Consider the following 23552-nt stretch of genomic DNA (forward strand, 5'->3'; position numbering starts at 1 on the left):
GAATAACTACGTATTACGTACTAAGAAACGCCTTAGTGAAGAAAAGATCCTTCTGTGCTGTTAAGAACGCAAAGCCCATATATTGCTGAGCTATTTATGATTTGATGGCGTACTTGTTGTTCAAACTTCCACTTTTTCGTCTCTAGGCCTTTTCAGATTCTTGCTTTCCTTTTTGATATTGTCAAACGTATTTTCGTATAGTTTTTGATTCCCACGTGTCTTCTCAGATATTACTTTGGACTTTCTCTGTTACGAATAGGATGTGGTTAGGTTTCAAAGGTGTTACGTCTTCAGGTACGCTTAAACAGCCTCCTAAGTTAGCCCTGTGTTATAGTGTAAAGCAGCTGTTATAGATTGTATTATCGAAGAAATGGACATGGTCCAGCCTGGTACTTTTCATACCGATTTATCACTTACTGTTTTGATTGTAATTGAGATAAGAAAAGTATGGTGAAGTTGCAGCAGCATCAAGTAGCAACGCAACATATCCGACACAGGGATGCATGGAGCAAGCCGGAACCCACAAATAAAATGTGCGCACCGTTAATAGTGTCCGATAACCGAAATCCTGTAACAGCTGCCTGGTTTACCTTGCTCGTTCATTCACGCCGCTCGCGCGACCTAAGGGCGCTGGGTGACCCGGTGGCACTTCTATGACGGAGTGGCGCGTCTTGCGAAGGGTTCTACCCATTTGAAGTAGCTCCAATGACATATTTGACGTTAAGTTCATTGTATTTGCCCATTCCACTGCCGAATTCAAGTCAGCAACAGTTGAAGGCATTTAATTCAGAGTTGTTGTTATTAGATGGAGCGCTGACGAGTCTGGAAGAACCGGCCACCAATCCACCGGGCCCCATCGTCACCTTTATGATCAAGTAAGAGGCCGAGTTAAACCTCGATACCGTAACTAGAAAGATGTTGTACGGTCACAGCAACACAGCCGAAGACATCAAATCTGCCAATCAACACGCTCTTGTCTACAATAGATATCCTGATACTGTTTTTCGAACTTTCAGAGTTGACACAACAACCGATTTTGATGGGTTGATATTGATGGCATCCTAGCTCGCGGGTGAGAAACAGATCATATATGCTAGTTCAGTTGATCTTTATGTTGATTGCTTGATAGGAATAAGCGTCATGATCATGTTTATTATGCTTTCTGGCGCCAAAAAAATTGACTGCGCTGTTGGGGTGTATCTCGGACAAGGTCTAAGACTCAGGGTGTGAGTGTGTCCGTATAAGAAGGTATCGAAAAGACAGTTTAGACTGCCACAGAAATTGATGGCCCAGAAGTAGGTGGTCGATTTTTGTATAAGGAGACGATACTATACCTTTGATTAGGAAAGAGACTGCTCTTTCAAGGGCTTCGATGACTCCATAGACAATCTTCGTAACGTATTACCTGTTGGATTACTCAGCCAGAATACAGGGAGCTGGCCAGCAGCAGCAGCCGGCCGCGGCAACGGTCGCGGCAGCGGAACCCGGAGATCCAACCTCCGGGCTGGCAATAGTGATATCTTCACTACTGCTGCTGCTGCCAACCTACCTACTCTTCTACACACAGAAGATATACAGAAGAATACAGTACCAGTTTGATCCATTGATTACGTTCGATTACCACCCGTATGGGTAACCTGTGATCCCAACATTACCAGAATGGTGTTCAAGGATAGTTATACTTGTCGAAGAATCACAGAAACCCCTCACCTTGAGAGTGTTGTTCAAGAAACGGTACGCCATTTGTAGTATCAAGTCAACAACGCAACCTCCTAAAGTTGCCCAAGACCAGGTAAGCTACAACTCTCCGACGGCCATTTGCCGCCAAAACCCCCTCTGGAAGAAGTCAAAACCGAGGACGTACTGCAATATCTTGATAAATTTCCATGTAAACGGAAGGCATAACTGATTATGAGCTCAAGTCCCGCAGAGACTACATTGTATCGATCAAGGCGTGATGTCAGTGATCTAATACCACAACACTCAGCTCTGAGGCATAACAGCGTATATTCAAGGACGTAGGCCAGGTGTAAGGGTTTGAGGACGTCACCAATAGATATAAGAAGGGTAGGCTGCCCCGGCCTCTAGCGGAGAAGGCAGATTCCAGTGATAGTCTTACAATATACCTACCTGAGAGGACGGACCTACTGAGCCCTTCGCTCTGCCTACAATACCTCTGACATGTGAAAACCTTGTCTCAAGAGTCGGTGGCATACGATTGAAGTACTATGATAACGCTTGCAAATTGTACTCTTTGGATATAAGCTCTGCCAGAACGGTTAACTCGTGGGGTCAAGGATGCTAGAATATCGATCTGATTCATCACCTCGTTTGCAAGACAATATCTTGTATATCGGAAAATACGGTGGCCAGATTAAAGACTCTACTATTTATGTCTAACAAATTTCCCTTTCAAAATCTCAGATACCAACACCGATACGATCAAAGCCCTCTCGTAGTGTTTCATCAGCCGCAACTGCTATCATCGTCAATGTCATAGTTATCGATATCCTCACAAGTCTCATAACCAAGGTAGCAGAATCTTCATTTATCTCCCTATCATAAAAGTCAATAACTCTCACTCAACAGCGCCGGTGTCGGCATCAATGTCGCATCCCCGCCCACACCCTCCAGTTGGCACGTTGGCGGGCACTTGGCATAGTCTGGTCACGATATTACAACGCATATGGTCTCGTACCTATATCCCCACACTCGTATTACTGGTAGTATCGGTGTTTCATCTCACTTATCTAGCATGTTTCAATCCCGGGATAGATGCAAGACCAGAACTTACATCAGCCCCGGACGCTTAAGAGAGTGTACTGACAAGGCCTGGCCAAGTGGACGATGCTGACTAGCTTCACACTGTGGTAGAACAGCGCGGAAAAGGGCGGTCAATGTATATTGACTGTTGGAAACAATGCACAACCCCCCTCGTGCCATTGTTGTTGCCGCCGGCACCGCGCAACGAAAAGGGCCAAACAACAAGACAAAGAAAGGAGCCAGGATCTTGTCAAGTAAGCTGAGGGTTTTTTGTCTTGCAATCTATTTTCATGCTTGAATAGGCAGAAGGCTAGAATACGCCTTTGTTACATCTTGCGCATGTCATCTGACAGCCCGGCTGCCATCTCGTTTGGATACTGGTCTCCGTCGTACCGGGCGCCCTTGTGCAGTGAAAACGACGGTCCTCAGAGTCCGAACCTGGAGCCACTTGCCAAACAACAGGTCAGCCTGTATGCAGTCAGCCGGGGGAGACTGAAAACCCTCGAGGTTTGTCTGAAAACCGGCCAGTTCACGGAACCCAGATTCGGAACATTTCCGACCAACCCCCCCACGCAAACGTTGGACAACGAAGCATTTGCTACCTGCCAGATCCACTCGGAGGAGTAACGTAACAGGGCAGGGCAGGCAGGCAGATACATGACTTGGGGCACCGAGGAACATCGGATTCACAGGCAGGGGAAAAAAGAGCTCGCAGGGAACGAGTTCTCCTCTTTGATCGGATATCCCTGAGATTTCTTTTGGCCGTGCTCATCGAGCCAACACGGCGAAGAGGGCCCGACTCTCCGCATCATATGGAGACTCAATGAAAGAATTGGATGTGACGTAGGCTACCCTAGGCAAACAAAACGGCACGAGGGTGTTTCAAGTTTGAACTGCAAAAGACCCTACGCCAAGCCCGAGTGACAGAAAAAAAAAAGACATGAAAAAATGGCTCAGTTTGGGAAGCTCAAAAACATCTCTCGCATGGCCCAACTACCCCGCGATGATTCCTTCCATCACGACGTCCTACCCCGCCAACTGGAACACCAGCGTGCGGGGCCTCGAAACCGACGCTCAGAGTTTGCAGCCTGCCTGGGGGCCAACAAACTCGATCTCACGCCATGAAGCGGGCCTCGCCCTCGACTCGCTTGGCACTACTGGATGTTGATGAAGGTAGCCAGGGGGGTTGGGTTTGAAAGCGGGCGAGGTGGTATCAGCAATCGGCGAGATCTCCCGTGGCGACTCGCGAGTGACGCTGGGCTGGGGGGAGGCGGGGGCGTTGCATACGGTTCCTTGTTGACTGGTCGGCCACCGCCCGCGATGCGGTTTTCCTGCCGCTTCTTGTGCGGCACAGCGGTGGTCGGCTTTTAGGTGTTTCGAGATGTCAGCTTTGCATGATGCTAGGCAGGGCCACCGGGACTTCTGAAGTACGTGGGCGGAGCGGCCGAGATCCGACCAGTGTGATTCGTTCGGGAAAGTTTGCGAAATCTCGAGGCCGCACCCGACAACAGACAACCGGGGATGGGGTAGCCAGCAACATGGTTACAAGTAGGCCCGCGGAGCGAAGATGTCCTCAGACGTTCGCCGGTGGAGCTGCTCGTACGGAATCTTGACCGACGGAGGCGGCCAGCCAGGGGATTGGATGGTCAAGCGGGCTGTACTGGCAGGGCAGGGCCAAATGCTGTCGCATCAGGGTTCAGAGAGACCCATCTGTGACCCCGTCGCCTTCGTGAAGCCACAAGCAAAGAAGGATTCACACTACATGTGGTCAAGCGGCTGGCAAGAGTGGTGAACCGAGCCCTGTTGATCAACCCGGCAAGGGCTTTAGCCGTCGAGGGGAGAGGCCTTCGGCTGCATGGATGGCTGTCTACCTCGACCTACATTGCTTTTTGCAACGATGCGCATATGCATCTCTGGGGAGGATCAGCGTTGGCGCGGGACTGTCAGTCGACTGGACGTCGGCTGTCATGCCTAAAACATGCCGGCCTCGCGGCGAACGGCGTCTGATCTCCACCCGAGTAGCCCAGTCGGTGGCCAGATGAACGGTGGCTGAGGAAGAAGAAAAGGCATACGAATATCCCATATGCTCTCCGCTCCCACCACCCCTGAGACAAGCTTCCTCCCAAGCCCACTACACAATCACCAGTTCAGGTTCTCCAGGATCGACCATGGCCCCGCCGCGTCTGGCTGGATTGTCTCTTTCGAGCTCTGATTGCGAGAGAGCCCACTTATACTGGCAGATTTGGCGGTACAGATAGTGTAGCATCGATATTGGAAAAGCAGAGGACAAGCAGGGTGACGAAACGAACTCGCGATGGGGCTGACGCAGGCCGCCTCATCCACAACACAGATCTAGGTTAGCGGTAGCGGGGCTGGGGATCTGGATCGTCGACTCGTCTTCTCGAAAAGAGGTTGCAGCGCTCGGGGGTGCTTGCTGCTTGGGTGTGGCATGCACGGCGAGGGTTGCAGTTCAATATGGATACAAGAGCATCCGTGCTGGGTTAACGGCCAAAGCTCCAACGATCTTTTCCCCCTCTGTTGAGGCCCCCCCCAAAGAACCAGTCGTCTAGGCGGTCTGGCCAATTGCTGGCCGATACGACGCCTGCTCTCTGCCCTGCCTGCCCTGAACGGAGAGGGCCAGTCGCCTGCCGGATGACGACCTGGCGTCTAGATGTGTTGGCTCAGGACAGACTTCTGCGGATGTACATTGATCTTCCCCGACGGCGCGCTTGTTCCCTTCACGTCAAAGATTACCTTGACGGCCGGTGATCTGCATGAACGGGTTGAATTAGACTTCGCAACATCAGGGCTCGGTGCACCGTCTTCAAGCATTCCGTTCTGGCTGCGGCACACTAGACGCCATGTTTCGGCGCGGCAACCAGATCTATTTTTTTTTCGGTTGAGAGGGGGGTTCACCAAAGAGAGACACGGCGAAGTCATGCTTCTCCTCCCGAAATCAACGGTACCCGACCGTCGCTCGGACCCTCGTGGAGAGGGGACCAGATGAAGAGTGGACGCGTTGTCGCACTGACATTGATTGACAGGTTCCCGCCAAATTATCAGATGGTTGGTCCCCGAAAGCAATGGTAAGCGTTTGGACTTCAAATTCCAATTCGCCCAGCATCCCCAACATCCCGACACCCGGTCACATCATGACAGACTCTACGCCATATTAGTTCGCCGTCGAAGCGGGCCCTTGAACGAAATCTTTTTTGGGGGGCTTTGTGGATATCGCCAGGAGCCTGCTACCATGTACTGCCAGGGTCGATCTTTAATCATGTGGCCAACTCATCCTGGTACGTGGCCTTGGCCTCTTTCCATCGTTAATCTCACCGACGATGGGCAATCGATGGAAGCGAAATGCGATGCGATGGCTCCCTGATGTTGCAGGTCTTCCAAGCCAGACCATTGGGGAATTCCTATTGCCATTTGGACGAAAGAAGGCAATGATGCCCACTGGCGAGCTGCATGTGCTCAAGCTACGGGCTACCATCTGACGCTGAATCTCTGGCCGTCCCCCTTTGTTCGTAGGAGCACAATAGCATAATTTGACAGCCGCACACTATTGGATTGGGAGCTGACAGCGCTCCCTCGCACGTCCCCTGCCGCAATTCGTTTGCCGACCGAGGCGCTTTGGCTCGAACCATGACACGTCCATAGAGAAAGCTTGTGCGTCCAATTTTGTTTCTCGGCGTGGTTTGCGTTTGTCAAGTGCTCCCCCTACGCGACTCGAGCGGAATGTGGCATTTCCCTCGGCCCTGGTTATTGCGCAGCTTGTGATGGATGTGTACACGGACGTCAAGCCGACCGAATACATCATCACGCATGGAATAGCAACCATGGGAAGTGGAGGCTGCTTCGCCGCTTGCGTGCAGCGCTGAGTACCAGCGAGCATGTCGGCACAAGGTCAATCCAATCCACTCTGGCCACGGCAATACTCTCTCTCTCTCTTTCTCCCTCTTTTGCGCGCTGGAGCCGGCGAAGCGAAGCCAAGATGTTATCGCCTGAGGCTTGAACTATCGTGACACCATCCATTTATGGACGCCCATCCGTCCACACTGGCAGAATTTCTTCCTGCGCATTGTTGAAGTGTGGTTTATCGTTGCCCCCGTCATTTTGCAAACTGCCCCCCTGCCGCAGACATTTTCTGGGTTCTATGGCGACGAGAGAAGAGAAAGCCCATCGCGGCTCTCTCAATAGGCGCGCCGATATTGTGTGAAATAAAGGATAAGACGTCGTCCCGAGGGGGTCTGTGGGTTTTGCTACTCACGGCAGTGAGTGATGGATGTCCGTGTCCGTCTAAAGACGACTGGAGAACCTGTCGAGAGAGCGGCGACTAACCCAATGGAGCTTCGTCTTCGATCCAAAAGGAGGCTCGTTCGCGAGGACCCGACGATGCGGGCAGGCTCAAATGGAAACTCTGAGTCTGGACGAATGCGGCCGCGCGCCTCCCAGGACAAGGCAACATGATGGAAGAAGGAAAAATAGCCAATGTCCTTCGTAGAACGGAGTACATTCCATTTTGCTTTTTTTTTTCCATCGCTTCATCGCCCCTCCCATTCTACTCCAAACACCCGCTCAGAGCCAAATAGCCGGATGCTGCGAGTCATTGTGGGTAGCAGTGAGCACTACTGAACGTCTTTCCATCGTCAAAGGCACGTCAGTAACCGGGTCGCTCTCAACTTTCTTGCTTTTCCGACTGCAGATTCCTACGAGAACAGACTCCAGAGCGCCCGCGGTTTTCAAGTTGCTTTTGCCTAGCTCAAAGTGGGCACTGGCCATGTTGCTCGTTGTCTCCCCCGTGCATTGTGGTTAAGATCAATGGTAGCGGGATGTGCCACATATTCCTTTCGCAGGCATCTCAGCCACGCCGTCCCTAGGCAATGGGTGTCAAGAGGCAGAGTAGTGTGTATTCAGGACCTTCATAATAGGCGGTGGGCACGTAAGTAGCGTAGTCCAATGGTCTAGCCCCCTGCCCACAGAGACATTCCAGAATACGTGGGGCTTTCGTAAGGCCCGGCTCATGGGTCAAGCTCAGGGGCGACTGCGGCCACCGTAGGTGGATTGCCCCATCTCTCTGCTGGGTTCGGAAAGGGCGGGATCGCAAAGTGATGGAATATGCGGCTTTGAGCTGCCAGCGGGCGGGCTGAGTTGGCAAAGCACGCGCGGGCGGGGTTCGTCTTCTCGTGCGTAACGATGCCAACGACGCTGTGGCTTTTGGGGTGGAAAAGCGTTTGCATAGCACATGGTATATTGTGCTGCACATCGGGCTTGTCAGCTCCCCGTCGGCTTCCTTCTAGATGGTGGGCCTCCCGAGGTTAAACGTACCGGATCAGGCCGTTTCACAGGTCATGTCGCCCACTACATCCGATGCAGGGTGAGGATAGGCTGACGGATCGTTCGTCTGCTGGGGAACTCTGAGACAAGGCCAGGACAGGAGCGGATGACCGAGACAATCCGCCATTTGTCGGGCCAATGGCCCTAACGGTCCGAAAACTCTTCTGAGCGGATGGAAAACCTTCGAAGAAGAGAGCGCGTGGAGATAACGAGGCTAATGAGTATCTGGACACGGGTGTAGAGCGGGTGCGCAGCTGAGGCTATTGCCAACAAGTGCCGTCACTATGGTAGCCGGCGTGGGTGTAAGGGTTTTGCAACTTCGGAGCTGAACTTGTAATTGAAAGCGGTGCTCTGAAGAGAAGCCCAAAGCGCTCGTCCAAGGCCGACATTAATGATTATGGCTGTGAGGCCAGGGTTTTTGCTGAATGGCGCCGCTGATCATCCCCGATGAGACGGTGGGTGTGTGTCCCCCCTCGACCGTAAAGGGCAAAGACTCCTCCACACATGTTCAGGGGCCCCGGCGATTGCCTGCAGAGATCATTCATTGGAAACCTTGAAGAGCATTCACGAGCTTCACTTCATGGCTGGGGGGCAGGTTCCATCGCCCCCTGCTTGGCCTCCGCTGTCAAATTGATTAAAGCAATTGGGCGGTGATTACGAGTGTCGCTGTCGTCGCCATTTTCCCCGTCACTCGCCCTTTGTCGTGCTGCTGCCCTGTGCTTTCGCGACTTGTCCGTATGTGGCCGTAGTCCCGTCCGATGTGGCTCGTCCGTCCGCGGCTGGAAGGACGAGGTTACGACTTGCTGAACTTTGAAAACGACTTATTTTCTTCGATATCAAAACCATAGTTCAGGGGTGTGTTTCCGCCCGTCGACAGCCCCCTGCCTTAGCCCCGGGTGTCGTTGTGCAGCGTGGGCGGGACCAAGAGAGTGCCAGGCCGAGGGCCGGCCACCATCAGAGCAGCGACGACGTTGGGGGGACAATTGGGGTGTTCGCGGGCTGTCCGACCTGCCCTTTTGCATTCCCACCGTCTCGTGTGGCTTGCAGGGATTACGTGCGGTGGACCGCCACGACCCATGCAGAATCTGGACGGCTTCCCACCCTAATCACCTGCAAGTCAGGCAGTCCCTAGCCAAGGAGGGGAGATGTGTCGAACGAAAGGTGGATGACATTAGAGTAAAGGGTGCGGTATGTAAGGTTCAGGTGGCCATCGCAGCCGTCACGCGTCGAATTGTTGGTAAAGCCACTTTTCTCGTCGTTCCCCATATCATAATCGCTGTTCCCTCTCTTGTCGCACAAACTCCGAGGTACGAGGGTCTGAATTCTTTCCCCTTTTCCCTTCCAAAGTCTCATGTTTGATACGTAGAGGAGCAGCTTATTCGGATAACTGGAAGAAATCTGTCGGGTCCTGACCGATTTAGATATTTTGCCAGTGGGGACGAGACTAGGAACCTGGTTTACCACCCCCCCCCTTTAGTGATTCGTATGCTGGCTGTCGTCTCATTTCATTGTGTCGCTGCTTTGAGGGAGGATCATTTGGGAAAACCTACTCAGCAGTGCAACTACAACTTCACGATCTACGACCTCGTACCGGAAATCGAACATCAGTTTTTAACGCAAAAGCCCGAACCAACCCCAACGCATGGAGTTTTGTCGTCTCTTTGGCTCTCCGAACCGCATGCATCGATAGCGCGGGTTGTCAACCTGCTTTGACAAGGTAGTTCCCTCTTCCTACCATGGGCTCTTCCACATGGAGTCGCCGGGCAATCCACGCCTAAGAAGAGCTTTTTTTCTTCTTCATTCAATGCGCTTCACCCTAGAGCATGTATTTGAAGACTGAGCTGACCAGCTTCACAGAGCTCATATTGACTTACTCTGCTCGTCGACATGGGCCGAACGTCCAAATTTACGTTTCCCGTTCCGGGGAGGAAGCAGAAGCCACCTTTTGGACCGATTGTCTCCGGGCCAATGTCGAAGGCGCAAAAGATACTGGGCACCGCCGAAATCAACATCGACGCACCGCGACAGTGGGACGCCGCATCGAACGCCGGCATCAGCGTATGCGTATCCGAAAGTACGGCGACGTACAATGCAAGCGAGAGGGGCCGTGGCATGCGTAATGAAGAGGAGGGCTTTGCTGGGAATAGCCACCGAAATACGCAATGGGACCAGGAATCGGAAATCGTACCGGCATTCTTGACGAATCGGTTCTCGCAACTCAAAACTACCGACGGTGGCCACAGAGAGTATACCGAAACATCGAGCCTCACCCGACGGGGTTCGAATTCGACCATCACCTCGTGGTACGACAAATCGAAGATGCCCCTGTCGATATCGCAGCAGACATCCTCCTCTGCCATGGCAAAAGGCCCGCCACAGAAAGCGAGTGCCTTGCTTGACATGGAAGGACATGCACCGAATGCTGTGGTGCCGGTGGATTTGAAACCCAAGAAGCGGCCGAGTCGGTTGGACCTGGCGCCCTTGTTGTCCAGGCGCAAGAGTCATAGCTTAAAGGGCAAAACCGATGCTCACAGGGGGAGTATTCTGCTTAGCCCGGATTATGTAACCAGGTCGCCCTCACTCGCATCCATCACCTCGCCTCAGGCGATACCGCCACCGATCCAGCAAAGGACTGAGAGGAAGCTATTAAGAAAGAATACGTTTGAGAGCACGAACTCAACAGCGAGCCGTCCAAGGACCTCCGGATCCAATGGCCGCAGAGGCGCCAACGACATTAGCACGCTGCCCAATCTGTATGAGCACTATGAGCAGATGACTTTTGATCAAGTGTTGGGGCACGATGGACCTTTGGCCGTATCAGATCCATCCATAATAAGTGCTGGCCAAACGCCACTGAGATCGCCATCAACGACAGACCAAAAAAAGAACTTTTCGAGGCCCCCGCTCCGCCACAATGAAGCGACGACGTTGATGTATCCAGCCCACTGCGGTGGCCTGCCAGACTCCTCCAGGTTGGCAGGGCAGCAACCAATACAAGTCGATCGGGACTGCGCGTCTAGTGTTTCGAGTCGGTACACCAAGACGTCAAAGGCATCCAAACGAACGAGTCAAAGCCTGAACGGGTCCGACTTGATGGAAAAAAGTGTGCTTTCGCTGTCCTCGGACTCAGAAGAAGAATACTTCCCCGACTCCATCTCGAAGTTCACAGGGGAATCTCGGAGCAGTGACGCTGGCAGCGTGGCCCCCTCGTCGCTGAGATCAACAAACTCTCGAGACGCCCCATCTGTGAGCCAGAGTTCTAGAAAGTCCGTGAAGCGAGCCAGCTTTGCCGCAACCAGCACCTACCTTACCATCCCGAGCAAGTCGCCCCCGAGTAAGCAAGCCAGCGTCAAACCGCGGACGAGCTCTTTATCATCTTCCACATACCACCCTTCAGCTCAATCGAATCGTTCATCATCGATATATTCGACCATGTCAGCGTCATCAACAAACTCCTTTGGTGACAGGCAGAACCGTCCGGGCTACATCGGCCAGGAAGCGCGGGCTGTTGCGGTTCTACCACCGCAAGAATTTCGCACAAATTTCCAACGCGTGGCAGAGCCGCCCCAGCGCATGCCTTCCACGAAGTCTTCTCTTCATTCCGTCGACCAGCCGACACCACCACTGAGCCCGACGTCTGTTGAGTCCTTCACGACTTCCGGCGACTCGATAGATGCTCCTGCGCACTCGGACTCCAGGTTCATGGCCGTTACGCGGCAGGAGGAGATGCTACTTGCAGCTCTCCGCATGAAGCGGGCTCATATGCGCGAGTCGATTCTGGCCGAATTTGAAGACGAGCCCCGAATTCCTTCCTCGCATCATCATCGCAACTCTTCGCAGGGCACCATCACGGAGATGGAATGGCCCGAGCCCCCACAGACCCTTCGCCACCAGACATCGGCAACGTCAAACAGCACAGTTAAGGCGGGTTCGCGCCCTTCCGAGGTACATCCGGGATCTTTGACTGGGGACCGCAGTCATCGTCGTAGCAACTCCCGCCATCTAGACATGCTCTCTTCTTCGCAGCCCAGTTCTTTGTCATCATCGAGGACAGGCAGCTTGAGCAAGATGAGACCTGTCCAAGAAACAAAGACATCTGAAGCTAAGCACGAGCGGATACTTCTTTACTTGGACAGGCCAGTGGGCAATGTTAACTCGATGGATTTTGCGGAACCCAGCCCCGATTTGAGCGACTTTTTGGACTTTGACAATGTCAGTGAGGAGGACGACGAATTGTCGAGCGATATGTCGATGTTCCGGAACCGTGAACAGCGACCCGGCATGAACCCCAAGAGCTGGGGACGAGTGTTGAGGCCAGGCGAGAGAATCCGCCACGAGTCTTCCCCCTTGAGACCAAGGGGCGAGACTGCAGCTTCGGAGCAAGTCCGGGTAATGGAAGCGGAGAGCGACGTCGACCCGATGTATGGGATCCCAAGACCAGACTCACCAGTATCGCCGGAAGGCACATTGGCTCTTCCAAAGTATGGGATGTCGAAGAAGAAGGCTGTCAGACTGAGCGCAGTTGGCAGTGCGGGAGTGGAGGTTGGTTGGTGGGGTGATGATGGTTGAAGTTGAGATTACAGGAGCATGCCATGGGCGATTCCAATAATCTCCTGTCGATACCCTACGCACGACTGAATTTTTTTTTTGTCAACGACCGATTTTGTATAAAAACTTCCAACAAATATATGGATAGTGGGCGAGGTGTTTCTGGGTGGCGGCGGGTATTCGTTATTCGGACGGGGGATAGCGGGAGGGCGGATCAATTTTTGCGTAAGCCCTTTGGTTTATTTATCTTTTTGCCTTTATGACAAGGCCGACGGTAGACGTCCAGTTGTTTCATTGGATTGCACTTTGTATAATGTTATTACACGATATGCTTTGACAGCAGCATAATGCTTGAAGGGGCGGCGGGAGCGGACAATGCTGGTGGGTGGAAAGAAGATGAATGAAGAGAGGAGATTATGGGGGAGCAGGGGATGTAGTCATAAGACTCGAAGCCAAAAACCTTACAAATGAAAAGAGCATCCGTTCCCGGACACAGCTCCTTCTTTAATACCACTACTTCCCTGGCGACTTTCCTTAAGCTCCCTTGGTCTACCCTGTGGAAGGTAGCCACCATCACAAGAGGGAATAACTGCGATTCGATGATAAAGTCATTCTCAACCTGCTATGCAAGGGCATTTTCTTGCCCGTCTCTGAATTGAGTGGGTAGTACTAATACATAATGTCACATCCGGCTATTTTCCCGTGGAGTGTCCATCAACGCCGGCCCCGTGCTCTGTTAATCATTTCTGTCCTGCCGCCTCGTCGAAGCTCTCAAGCACCGAGTCCTTCAGCTGCTTGGGCGTCTGGGGCGCACCGTTTCCAGACTCGTCTGCCGAGTCCTTGTTGACAATCTGCTTCGCCATTGTCCTGGCCTGAGCCTCACCAACCTTGCCGTAGACGCTCAGACCTGTGGCAATCATGCCTCCAATGTCGCCAACGTTGCCGGGAACGACAACAGCTGTGCTCTCCTTGGCCAACTTGGCAAACGCGTCGACGTACTTCTCGGCCACCGACAAGCTGATAGCACCCTTTGCCGCGTCTTCGCCCTCAGCAATGCTCTTGGCAATGGCGTCAATTCCAGATGCCGTAGCCTTGGCCTTCATGAGAATGGCCTCGGCCTCACCGGATGCTCTGTTGATCTGCTCAGCGCGCATGGCCTCGGACGCCAGAATGACACTCTGTTTCCTGCCCTCGGCGATGTTGATGGCCGACTGACGCTGACCCTCGGATTCGAGAATCTCTGCTCGCTTCGACCGCTCAGCGGTGACCTGCCTGTGCATGGCCTCCACAACGCCAACAGGAGCGTGGATATCTCGGATCTCGTAACGCAAGCAGGTGACACCCCAGGCCTGGGCAGCCTCGTTGATCGCAGCCGTAATGTTGGTGTTGAGCGCAGCGCGCTCCTTGAGTACGTGGTCAAGGCTCAGCTGGCCGATTTCGGATCGCATCGTGGTTTGCGCCAATTGGGAGATGGCGTATTCGGCATCCTCGACTCCATAGCTGCATAGCAGTTAGCGCACTAGTCCTGCGTATCAGGATATTTCCCTCTGATGGCGTACCTTGCTTTGTAGGCATCAAAGACGCGCGTGTATAGGATACCGTCCAGCTCCAGGGTCACGTTGTCGGCCGTGATGGCGCTCTGGCTTGGGATCTCGATGGCAGCTTCCTTGAGCGACTTGACGTAGGCGATGCGGTCGATGAAGGGAACAAGAATAGCCAGACCGGGTTCAAGAATGCGGTTGAACTTGCCCATGCGCTCGACAAGCCATGCTGTCTGCTGAGGAACGAAGCGGACTACCGTGTTGGCGGGGAGCGAAGGCTTCTGGAAGTAGGACGGGGGAATGCTGGAGGCAGCGCCAAAGCTTGAGGGAAGTAGGTTTTTCGTGCTCGTCTGGAACCCGCGCGACTGGACGAGTGCTCGTCGCAGAGGCGGGGAAAGGGCCGCCTTGGTTACCGCCGAAGCCATGATTGCTGCTGCATTGGCATAAGTCAAGGTACGTGGATCAATGGAGGTTGCAAGCTCCGGGGCAGCTCTCGTCAGCTAAGGCGAAAGGACCCGTGGGCCATTTACCGGGGCAAAAAACTTGGGATGACGGAGGCGGCAGCTGCCTGCCGAAAATTAGCCGACGGAGTAGGCCGAGGCCCACCTGCTTTGATGTTCCCGTCCCGTTGTGCAAACACCCTGATCCATGAGAACTGACGTTGATTGCATTGGATCTTCAATCAAGGCACTGGCATTACAAATTAGGGTGATAAGATGCCATGCTTGTGGCTGCTTTGATGCGATGGCTCATCTATATTTCACCTCTAGTCTCCTTAAATGCTAAGATGAAAGACAGCGTCTGGTTTCGTGAATAAGTTCATACGGAGTTCAAGAGGCTGTGCTTCACCATGTTGACATGCAGGGCCGTGCCTTCTTCACCTTGACAGGCGTCAAGGCGAGAAGTAGCACATGTGGTAGGACAAAGACCGGCCGGATAAACAGACATCAATGGGAACAAAGTGTGGCTGCAAGTCAATCGATATTCAGGCGTGTGTATGATGATAGTGGCAGTTTGCTGAAGATAGGCTGATGCGGGATGCGACAACCACAGCTTAATGTCCGCAACGACCCCAGCCCCTGTGAAGCCAATTTCGCTTTTATGGCTGATTCAACCTTACAACTGTCACAGCTGGAAACTCTGTTGCTCTCTCACATGAACACGAGTGCAAAGCTGGGAAATACCAGATACTGCAGAGTGAAAGTCGTAATCATTGAGCCGTACTACCCATCACGCCATGTGTGTACCGAGAATCAGCCCGATCATTCCATCCGTACCATCCTGGGGAATCATGAAACCGGGCCACTAGTATGTCGAGCCTTCGGGAGGCTGGGGGATTTTCTTGTTCGCCGGAGCCGCCATGTATCTGAAGAAATTAATGTTAGCCTCTAGCCTATCGCATATGGCGTACTGCCTGCCGAGTGTATCCAAACGCACCTTCTGAGCTCGATGAGGACGGTCTCCATGGTGTTATCTCTCTTCCAGTTGGTCAGGCATGGCAGTTGCTTGGGATCAACGACACCATTGCGAGAGTTGACGCAGGGCAGGTTGACCTGGCTGACGAACTGTATCGTGGGAGGCTCGTCAGGGTAGTTGGGGCCGCAATGCATCTTGAGAGAGTAGATTCGGTTCTCGTGTACGCTCTGTCATGGGGCAGTTAGGTAACGGAAAGCATTGGCAGGCGGGATGGGACGTGTACTGACGTGGGGAGGGCCCAAGATGGTGCCATTCCAGTCGGACATCAAAAGGTCCTCGGCATCGTTCAGGCCGTAGGAGCAAGCCTCTGCAGAAGGGAGAGTCAGTCAGAATGCGCGGGGCAGCTTGGCCTAGTATCGAGGGCGCCAGTACCTGCTCCAAGACCCTTCTCGCCCTTCTCGAGCTCCTCGAGGAGTCTAAAGTTTCGCGGCACTTTTGCGCCCATGATCAAGTCTGTGGATGTCGGGAGGGTAGAAGTGGTTGTGGGACAAACGTCAAAATGTAGTGTTCCAGGTTCGAGGTGGAGGGGTTCACGAAGTGGGAGGGAGGATGAGCGATTGCAATGCGGCCGGGCCTTAGGTAAACGTCGACGGGACCCGCAAGTGGGCGGGTAGCGACTGCCTTGGGGACATACAGAAGGGCTCCTCCCTCTGTAATATAGCGGGCGGCTTATGCCTACAGTCACTAGAAGACGACGTGGGCCGCCCAGCGAAACGCATGGGCCAGCGCGGGGCAATGCCAGGCGGTGAGCCATTTCTGCCAGCTGGGACAGGCTGGGCGGTGTGGGTATCTGGATGCGGACCGTCTTAGTCATCATTCAAGGTGGACAGCTCACCTCAATCGGGAGCTGTGGGATGGAAGACGAAGCTGTCTAGCTGGGACCTAGCTTAGTTCCCTTGGTTTATCTGTACAACCCGGTCACTTTCCCTCAACGCTGCATCACCGTATTGCATTCATCAGGCGCCAGTGGGATTTTCTGATTTCGCGACTTCATTTCGACCCGTCAAACCCGATGATGGACTGCCCGAGAGGCCCCTTGTGACAGAATGACGACCCAGCTCCTAGCTACAGAGCTAACGAATCTCATCCAAGAAAGCAAGAGGAAACACAATGACCTGAGACAGGTATGCAGGCTCGCCACCCAAGTGAAGATGTCATGACTGACTGTACTCTGCTCAGGCGGCCGAGAAGTCCCTCGAGGACCTCAAAGGGCTCAAAGGGGCCAATGAGGCTCAAGCTGCCAACGGTACAGTCGCCCCGTCTACCACTGCTCATGGCCACGCAGCCATGTCTGACTTTTTGGCACAGAACTTTCCCAGCGACCCAACTTTGTCAACCCCTTCATCATTGCATGCGGAACCAAGAATGCAAAGTTCACGGGAATCGCCATTGTCTGCCTCCAGAGGCTCATCGTAGCCCGTGCTCTTCCCAGGGGGAAGCTGAACCAGGTCCTTGAAGCCTTGAGAGAGGCAACTTCGGCTGGTCTCGATGTCCAGCTCAAGATTCTCCAAGCTTTGCCATCATTGCTGCAAAACTATGCCGCAGACCTCAAGGGCGACCTCCTGATCACCGCCTTGAACATCTGCTTCATACTGCAAACAAGCAAGAATGCAATCGTCAACAATACCTCGGCTGCAACCCTGCAGCAGCTCGTTGTATCAGTCTTCGACAAGGTGGTCACTGAGGACAGTATGTATCCACGAGTTCCCAAGTGTTAGTTTCATTACTGACAAACGGAGTAGAAGCGGGATCACCGGGGCCTCCAGCTGGCGAGGCGCCGACAGGCGACGGTACTGTTGAGTTGCGCGCCGCCGCTTTGGACGCATACAGAGTATGTTATTGTTTAACATGGTAGCCGTCTATTCCACTGACAACATCACAGATATTCAACGACCTTTGTCTCATGACAGAAAACCAGCGTCCTGAGTATCTGAGGTTTTCTGGGCTCCCACAGACTTTCGGTCTTGAGCTGATAGAGTCGGTCCTGACCAACCATGCCGCTGTTTTTTCCACCCACAAGGAGCAAGCACACATCCTGCAGATACGGGTAATGCCATTCATTATCAGTGCGCTGAAAGGAAAGCCGAACTTCGCCACGACTGTTCGTCTGGTTCGCATTCTCTACACCCTCTTACGACGCCACCTCAGCATACTCCCATCTGAGAGTGGGGATGCCCTTGACATCCTGACACATTTGCTAGACCAAGACATGGCGATATGGAAACGGGCTTTGTGCTTGGAGGTGTTCAGGGGTATCTTCTCGGAGCACGCTCTCATCAGGCGCATATTCGTCAACTACGACGCAAAGGAGGGCGAGAAGGATATTCTTAAACACCTGACCGCAACTTTCGTGCGGCTTAGCACTGAGAAGCCCTCCGTCATTGGACTCGGGCACCAATCAACAATCCCGGTGGCGAACCCGTACGCCAGCATCGCATCGTCCACTGACCAAGCAATGCTTGAGGCTAGCGGTGTTACAGGCATCATCAGCGGTTCCGCCAGCGCAGATGGCTCCAACATAGGCATTAGCACGCAGTGGAGCAGCGTGAGGGTCCCTTGTATCGACCAGCTCGACAAAACCGAGGCGCCTCTCGTTCCCGAGTCTTATATCTACAGCTTGACCTTGTCATGCATTTCGTCGCTCTCCGAGGGTCTCGCCAAGTTCATACTTCCGCTCACGGTCCCCGGGGACACTCGCAGTCGCAAGAGGAGCGGGAAGCAAGAGCAAGACCGCGACTCTTCGGCGCCGCCCCACGATGACGCAGACGGTGCACGAATTGCACTGGAGCGAGCTGCTTCGTTCAAGAAGAACCCAGTACCACTCAACCCCCTCGTTCTGGAAGACCACCCCCTTCATAACGAAGTTAAGATATGCGCAGCTATCATCGATGAGTGCTGGCCAGCCATTCTTGCAACTTGTTCAACCTTTTTATACGCTGCCATGGATTCCGAATACTACCACAGCCTTGTGAGAGCATTTCAAAAGTTTGCGCACGTTGCTGGGTTGCTTCAGCTAGCCACGCCCAGAGACGCATTTTTGACAACACTAGGTAAGGCGGCGGTACCGCCGAATGTCTTCACGGCCTGCCTGAATGCTGGAGCCGCTCGGCCGTCTACACCTACACCAAGCACCGATACGCACAGCAGTATTTTGAGCAACGCGCGAGGGTTGCTCAGCGTCGACAGTCTGGTGAACCAATCGTCGCCCGTTGCGGAAAAGGGAAGACAACAAAGCATCGAGGGAAGCCAGATGACATTGAACACACGTAACCTTTTATGTTTGAGAGCGCTTCTGAACCTTGGCATCGCCCTCGGTCCAACTCTAGGCTCATCTTGGCGTATCATTCTCGAAACGTTGCAGCAAGCCGACTTTGTTCTATTTTCCACGAGTAAGACTCCTGGACGAACACCGCTGGCAACAAAGGGCCCGGATCACCATGCTGATGGTGAAGCAAATGCTCTTCTATCGAACTTCAGCACAGAAGTCCGAGCTGTGGAGACAGCGGCATCGCGGCTCATCGAGAGCACAATCGATTTTCCCAACGACGCTTTCGGACAAGTCGTGACGGCGGTGTGCAATCTCCTCGAGAGATCCGACGAAGACAAGCAAAGAGCAGAGAGTGGAGGTCAGCCGCCTTCACCGGCCTCTGGTGGCATGAAACCGCCCGGCCATCACCGTCGAAATCTCAGCATTTCGACCGCAGCAACCGCGGGGCCGAACCAAGAAGACCATTTTGCTCTCGCCAAATTGGGTGATATTGCCACCATCAATATCGACCGCCTGCTGACGTACCCGCCGGACATCTCTGGATGGACGCCACTGACGTCCGAGCTGATCCGAATCCTCAACGGGGCTGCCATGAACCCCTCGGTAAGGCTCCGGGCTGCAGAAATTCTCGTCAGACTGGCCCTTGAATCCGCCAACGTGGCTGCCACAATGGAACGTGAGCAATGCAGTAGCGTGCAGCTGCTGCTGCTCGAGGCACTTCGTGACGCCCTTCTGCCTTTGCAACAAGAGGATAGAGAGGTCACCGTGGCCAGCCATAGCACCGATGTTGAAATTCACAAGGTGGTTCTTGAGGGCTTGAAGAACTTGATCGAAAATTGCGGTGAGACTCTCGTCAGCGGATGGGAAATTGCCTTCGAAATCATAGGTTCCATCTTCATCAACAAAAAGTTTTCCCCCGAGGAGCGTCGTGGTTCCCAGACTGTTGTTCTCATGACACGTTCAGCGAAGCTCGTTAGGTCTTCGTTCAATTCCCTTCAACTCATCTGCTCCGACTTTCTAGCGTCCCTACCCAATTCCTGTTTCCTCATACTTGTTGATACCCTTTACAAATTCTGCTCACAAGATGATGACCTCAACATCGCCCTAACGGTCAGTGTTTTCTTGTAACACCAAATCATCGGGACCATGCTAACGTTCCCAGACTGTCACATTCTTTTGGGTCCTGTCAGACTTCCTCTCCGGCAAGACCGAGTCGCTTCCCATTACCGCCGATCTGATGCAAGGCTCGAGCATCTCCGACCTGGCAGCCTTGGCCGCAGATTCAGAACACGAAGCATCCGATGCGGCTCTCTGGATGCTTCTGCTCCTCAGACTCACCACTGTAACTGCGGACGAAAGATTGGAGCTACGCAACAGCGCGATCCAGACCCTGTTGAGAATCTTCGACGCCTACGGCGACAAGCTGAGCCCAGAAGCCTGGTCCACCTGTGTCAAGTCCGTTATATTCAAGCTTCTTTCATCGATTGAAGACGAACTTGCGGCTGCCACGAGCGAATCCTCGGTGCATCGCGATCAAGGAGAGTGGCACGAGACTGCAACAGTCGTGTTGAACGGAATCTCGGTACTATTGGCCACGTACATAGAACCGCTCTCCACGCATTCCTCCTTCAACGCCCTGTGGCAGGAGCTCCTCAGTCATTTCACGACCCTACTCGACTTTAAGGTCCTGAACATCAACACGGCTACATACAAGGCCCTCGGTAAAGTTATCAAACTCGACTACGATCCTGGCAAGCCAATATTTGACACCAACACCGTCAATGCTGCCTGGGAACTGTGGTCTCGGGGAACGCCAGTCTCCTCAGACGAGGAGGGCGGGAAAAAGACAGATAACCAAAACTGCCTTATTGCCTACGTCGCCGCGTTTCACGATGTATATCAACTCGTCCAACAGGACTTGACAGTGGACCGAGTCCGCCAACTCTTGACGCTCTTCCGAGAGGCCCTACAGCAAGCCACCGTAGGATCTTACGTCAACGACGTCGAGTATGTCACGCCGCTGCAGAACCAGGTCCTCGAGGCTATAAAGATGGTGCGAACAGATCTCGCCGGCGTACCATCAGCCATGATTTCACAGGTGGCAGAATTTGTCCGGCTCGCCTTCAGTGACGAAGCACTCAAGCCCCAGGGTTCGACCCAACGAAGGAGCTATGTGGCCATGTCCAAGGCCAGCATGTCCATCCTGCAGACCCTGGTCCTTCGAAACGCGTCGGATGCAGACATTTACGCCAGCGAGGCCTTCTCGGCAGCTCTGTCCGCCCTCTCCAAGCCGGTGGTCCTCAAATATGGCTTCCCCATCGTCACCAAGTCGGCCCAACCTTGGCGCCTCGCGACCAACTCGATCCTAGCGGTCCTGGAAGCTACCCTCCCCCAGATCCGGTCACTGGAAGTACCGCGCTCGACACTACAGAGCATATGGCAAATGATTGTCGAGATCGCCGACGGCATCGTCAGTGCGGACTGCAACGCCGCCCCGTCTTCCGCCGACCTCTCTGACGACGAGTCCTTTGACATTGCATCCTTCCACAAGCTCCGCGAACTCATCATCCCCTCCCTCGGCGCCGAGGCCATCCCCGACAAGACGCGCAAGGCCTACGCCGAAAGCCTCTTCCGCACTTCCATCCTTCACGCACCGTCTCCGACGGAGTCCTCCCTTATCTTCGGCAGCGGCACCGACGGAGCTGGCCTTGCAGCCCTGTACAAAAAACGCAACGGCCGCACTGTCGACCCGCTCCCGGCCCACCGCGACCGCATGAGCTATGTCTGCGTCGACGAGCTCTTCTCCCTCGTCTCAACCTACGATGCTGCCAGCCTCCGCATCGTCGTCCAGCCACCCACGCCCGCGTTCCCGCCCCCACGCTCTGCAACGCACCTCTCGGAGGCCCCGCAGGCGCTCCACATCCGCATCGCCCGCACCGCCGCTCCGTTCCTCATTCTACGCGCCGCGCTCACCATCCGGGCTTACATTGCCGACCAGCCCTTGCGGGGCCGGATGCCCCAGCCGTTGTCGCAGCGCAAGGAACTCCTCCGCGTCCTCCGTCAACTGGTCGATTTGATCTCCGAGTCGGATGCCATCCCGGACACCCCCAACGTCGACAGCGAGGGGCGCAAGCATCTGCTCCGTTTGTACCCCTTGCTCGTGAGTGCCGTGCGGGTGGCGGGCAGCTCGAGCGACGAGGCGGTGCTGAGTTTGTGTGCCGAGGCCCTCGAGGTCGTCGGCGGTGAGCTGGGAGTCTAGCGAGGCGGTGTCCCTCTTAGGGGGTTTCTTTCCAACATGTTTGATTTCTCCTCGTTTTGCGTGTATAACCACCTACATGATTATTACATAGACATGACAGCCAGCAAGTTGTACATTATTGCATCCCAGAACAACCCAATAAATTATCCTTCTTCATTTCACACCAACAGCAGCAGCAGCAGCAACATGCCAAGGCTTTCAGGGATTCTTTACCGGTGAGAAAATGCCCATGTCTGACTAACACATATATCACTTGTCCGGAACCCGTTATCTCCTAGGCTCCGAATTTCGCGGCGGTCCGCACCACGCACACACGATACCACGCAAGATGTATGCAAGATATCATGCACCAAGCGGTAATCTCAGTAAGCTGCGAAAGCGACAAAAAAAGAACAGAATGGTTTCGCCAGACCAGGCCGTCAGTCAGCGCAATGCGTAGCTCACGCAGCCCCCCTTACCAATGCATACAATATCACCCCTCCCGTTATGCCCTTGGGCCAGCAACCGACCAACCAACCCAAAAGAAAAGAAAAACAGCCCCCAAAAACCGCCAGATGATAAAAAGGGCGTGTACATCACACGCGCGTGCATGTTGTTGCTATACCGTCAAATCGCGCCCACACACACACACACACACATGAATAATAGCAGGTCCTCTCGCATGGGTGGAGTTCCGATACTGGTCCCTCCCCGTCCCCTCCGCTACCAACTTTTTTACACGTCGTTTCCAAACAAGGAAACATTTTTAACGCGAGACACCCAATGGGCTCGCACAAGAAGGAAGCAAACAAACAATAAAACAACATCAGCCCATCCAACCCCCTTCCTGCCTCCCCCTCGCATACAGCTGCAACCAAGTCCCCCGTCCCCCTCCCGTCCCCCTCCCCTTCCCTACCCCAACTCCTCCCGGTACGTCTCAAGTGCCAGCGGTGGCCGTGTCGTGTGTTGTCCTTTTTGGAGAACACTCGCGCGCGCGCGCGGGAAGGAGGGAGCGGGGAGCGTCCCACCGGCCTCTCGGCCCGCCACCTCCCACCACCCCTTGCATTTTTGCCAACTTTCCCCTCAAAAAGCCAAGTGAAGCCTGCAGGAAAGGCATAAGGAAGGGGGTGTAGCCGATAGAGCGACAACACGGCTCAGAGCTGCGCACCCCCCAAAAGCCCACCAATTCGCAGCTGCGTTTACGAGACCTCGTGCCCGGCCCCCCTGTCCTCCCCTCCCTCCTTCGTAACAAACGGGCTGTTGCTGGCTGAGTGTGTGCCGGCACTAGCGCGGCGCCACGCCCGCGTCTCAATGTCTCGACTAGGAAATCCGGGGAATAGGGTCCAGCTGTCTTTGGGGGAGGGGATGAGAAGAATGGGAA

General features: G+C 54.0%; 4 protein-coding genes across 4 annotated transcripts; 2 read left to right on the forward strand and 2 right to left on the reverse strand.

The window, feature by feature from the left end:
- Positions 1 to 9987: 9987 nt before the first annotated feature.
- On the forward strand, positions 9988 to 12669 carry EsH8_V_000063 (uncharacterized protein; the record flags this gene model as incomplete). The annotated part of the gene is made up of 1 exon (XM_083272579.1): positions 9988 to 12669. One exon carries the CDS (start codon positions 9988 to 9990, stop codon positions 12667 to 12669), a length of 2682 nt encoding a protein of 893 aa, XP_083125294.1.
- A 719-nt stretch (positions 12670 to 13388) lies between these two features.
- EsH8_V_000064 (SPFH domain-containing protein) lies at positions 13389 to 14614 on the reverse strand (the record flags this gene model as incomplete). Its single annotated transcript, XM_083272580.1, has 2 exons — positions 13389 to 14148; positions 14208 to 14614. 2 exons carry the CDS (start codon positions 14612 to 14614, stop codon positions 13389 to 13391), a joined length of 1167 nt encoding a protein of 388 aa, XP_083125295.1.
- Positions 14615 to 15494: 880 nt separating this feature from the next.
- EsH8_V_000065 (E2 ubiquitin-conjugating protein MMS2) lies at positions 15495 to 16110 on the reverse strand (the record flags this gene model as incomplete). The annotated part of the gene is made up of 4 exons (XM_083272581.1): positions 15495 to 15555; positions 15627 to 15832; positions 15893 to 15972; positions 16038 to 16110. The coding sequence occupies 4 exons, from the start codon at positions 16108 to 16110 to the stop codon at positions 15495 to 15497; spliced, it is 420 nt and encodes a 139-aa protein (XP_083125296.1).
- Positions 16111 to 16711: 601 nt separating this feature from the next.
- Positions 16712 to 22192, forward strand: EsH8_V_000066 (FtsJ-like methyltransferase-domain-containing protein; the record flags this gene model as incomplete). The annotated part of the gene is made up of 6 exons (XM_083272582.1): positions 16712 to 16789; positions 16845 to 16911; positions 16974 to 17354; positions 17408 to 17496; positions 17548 to 20043; positions 20096 to 22192. 6 exons carry the CDS (start codon positions 16712 to 16714, stop codon positions 22190 to 22192), a joined length of 5208 nt encoding a protein of 1735 aa, XP_083125297.1.
- Between the last annotated feature and the right edge of the window lie 1360 nt (positions 22193 to 23552).

The sequence above is a fragment of the Colletotrichum jinshuiense genome, chromosome 5 (genome assembly GCF_051148585.1).
Source record: "Colletotrichum jinshuiense chromosome 5, complete sequence".
In the NCBI taxonomy this organism is placed as follows: Eukaryota; Fungi; Ascomycota; class Sordariomycetes; order Glomerellales; family Glomerellaceae; genus Colletotrichum; species Colletotrichum jinshuiense.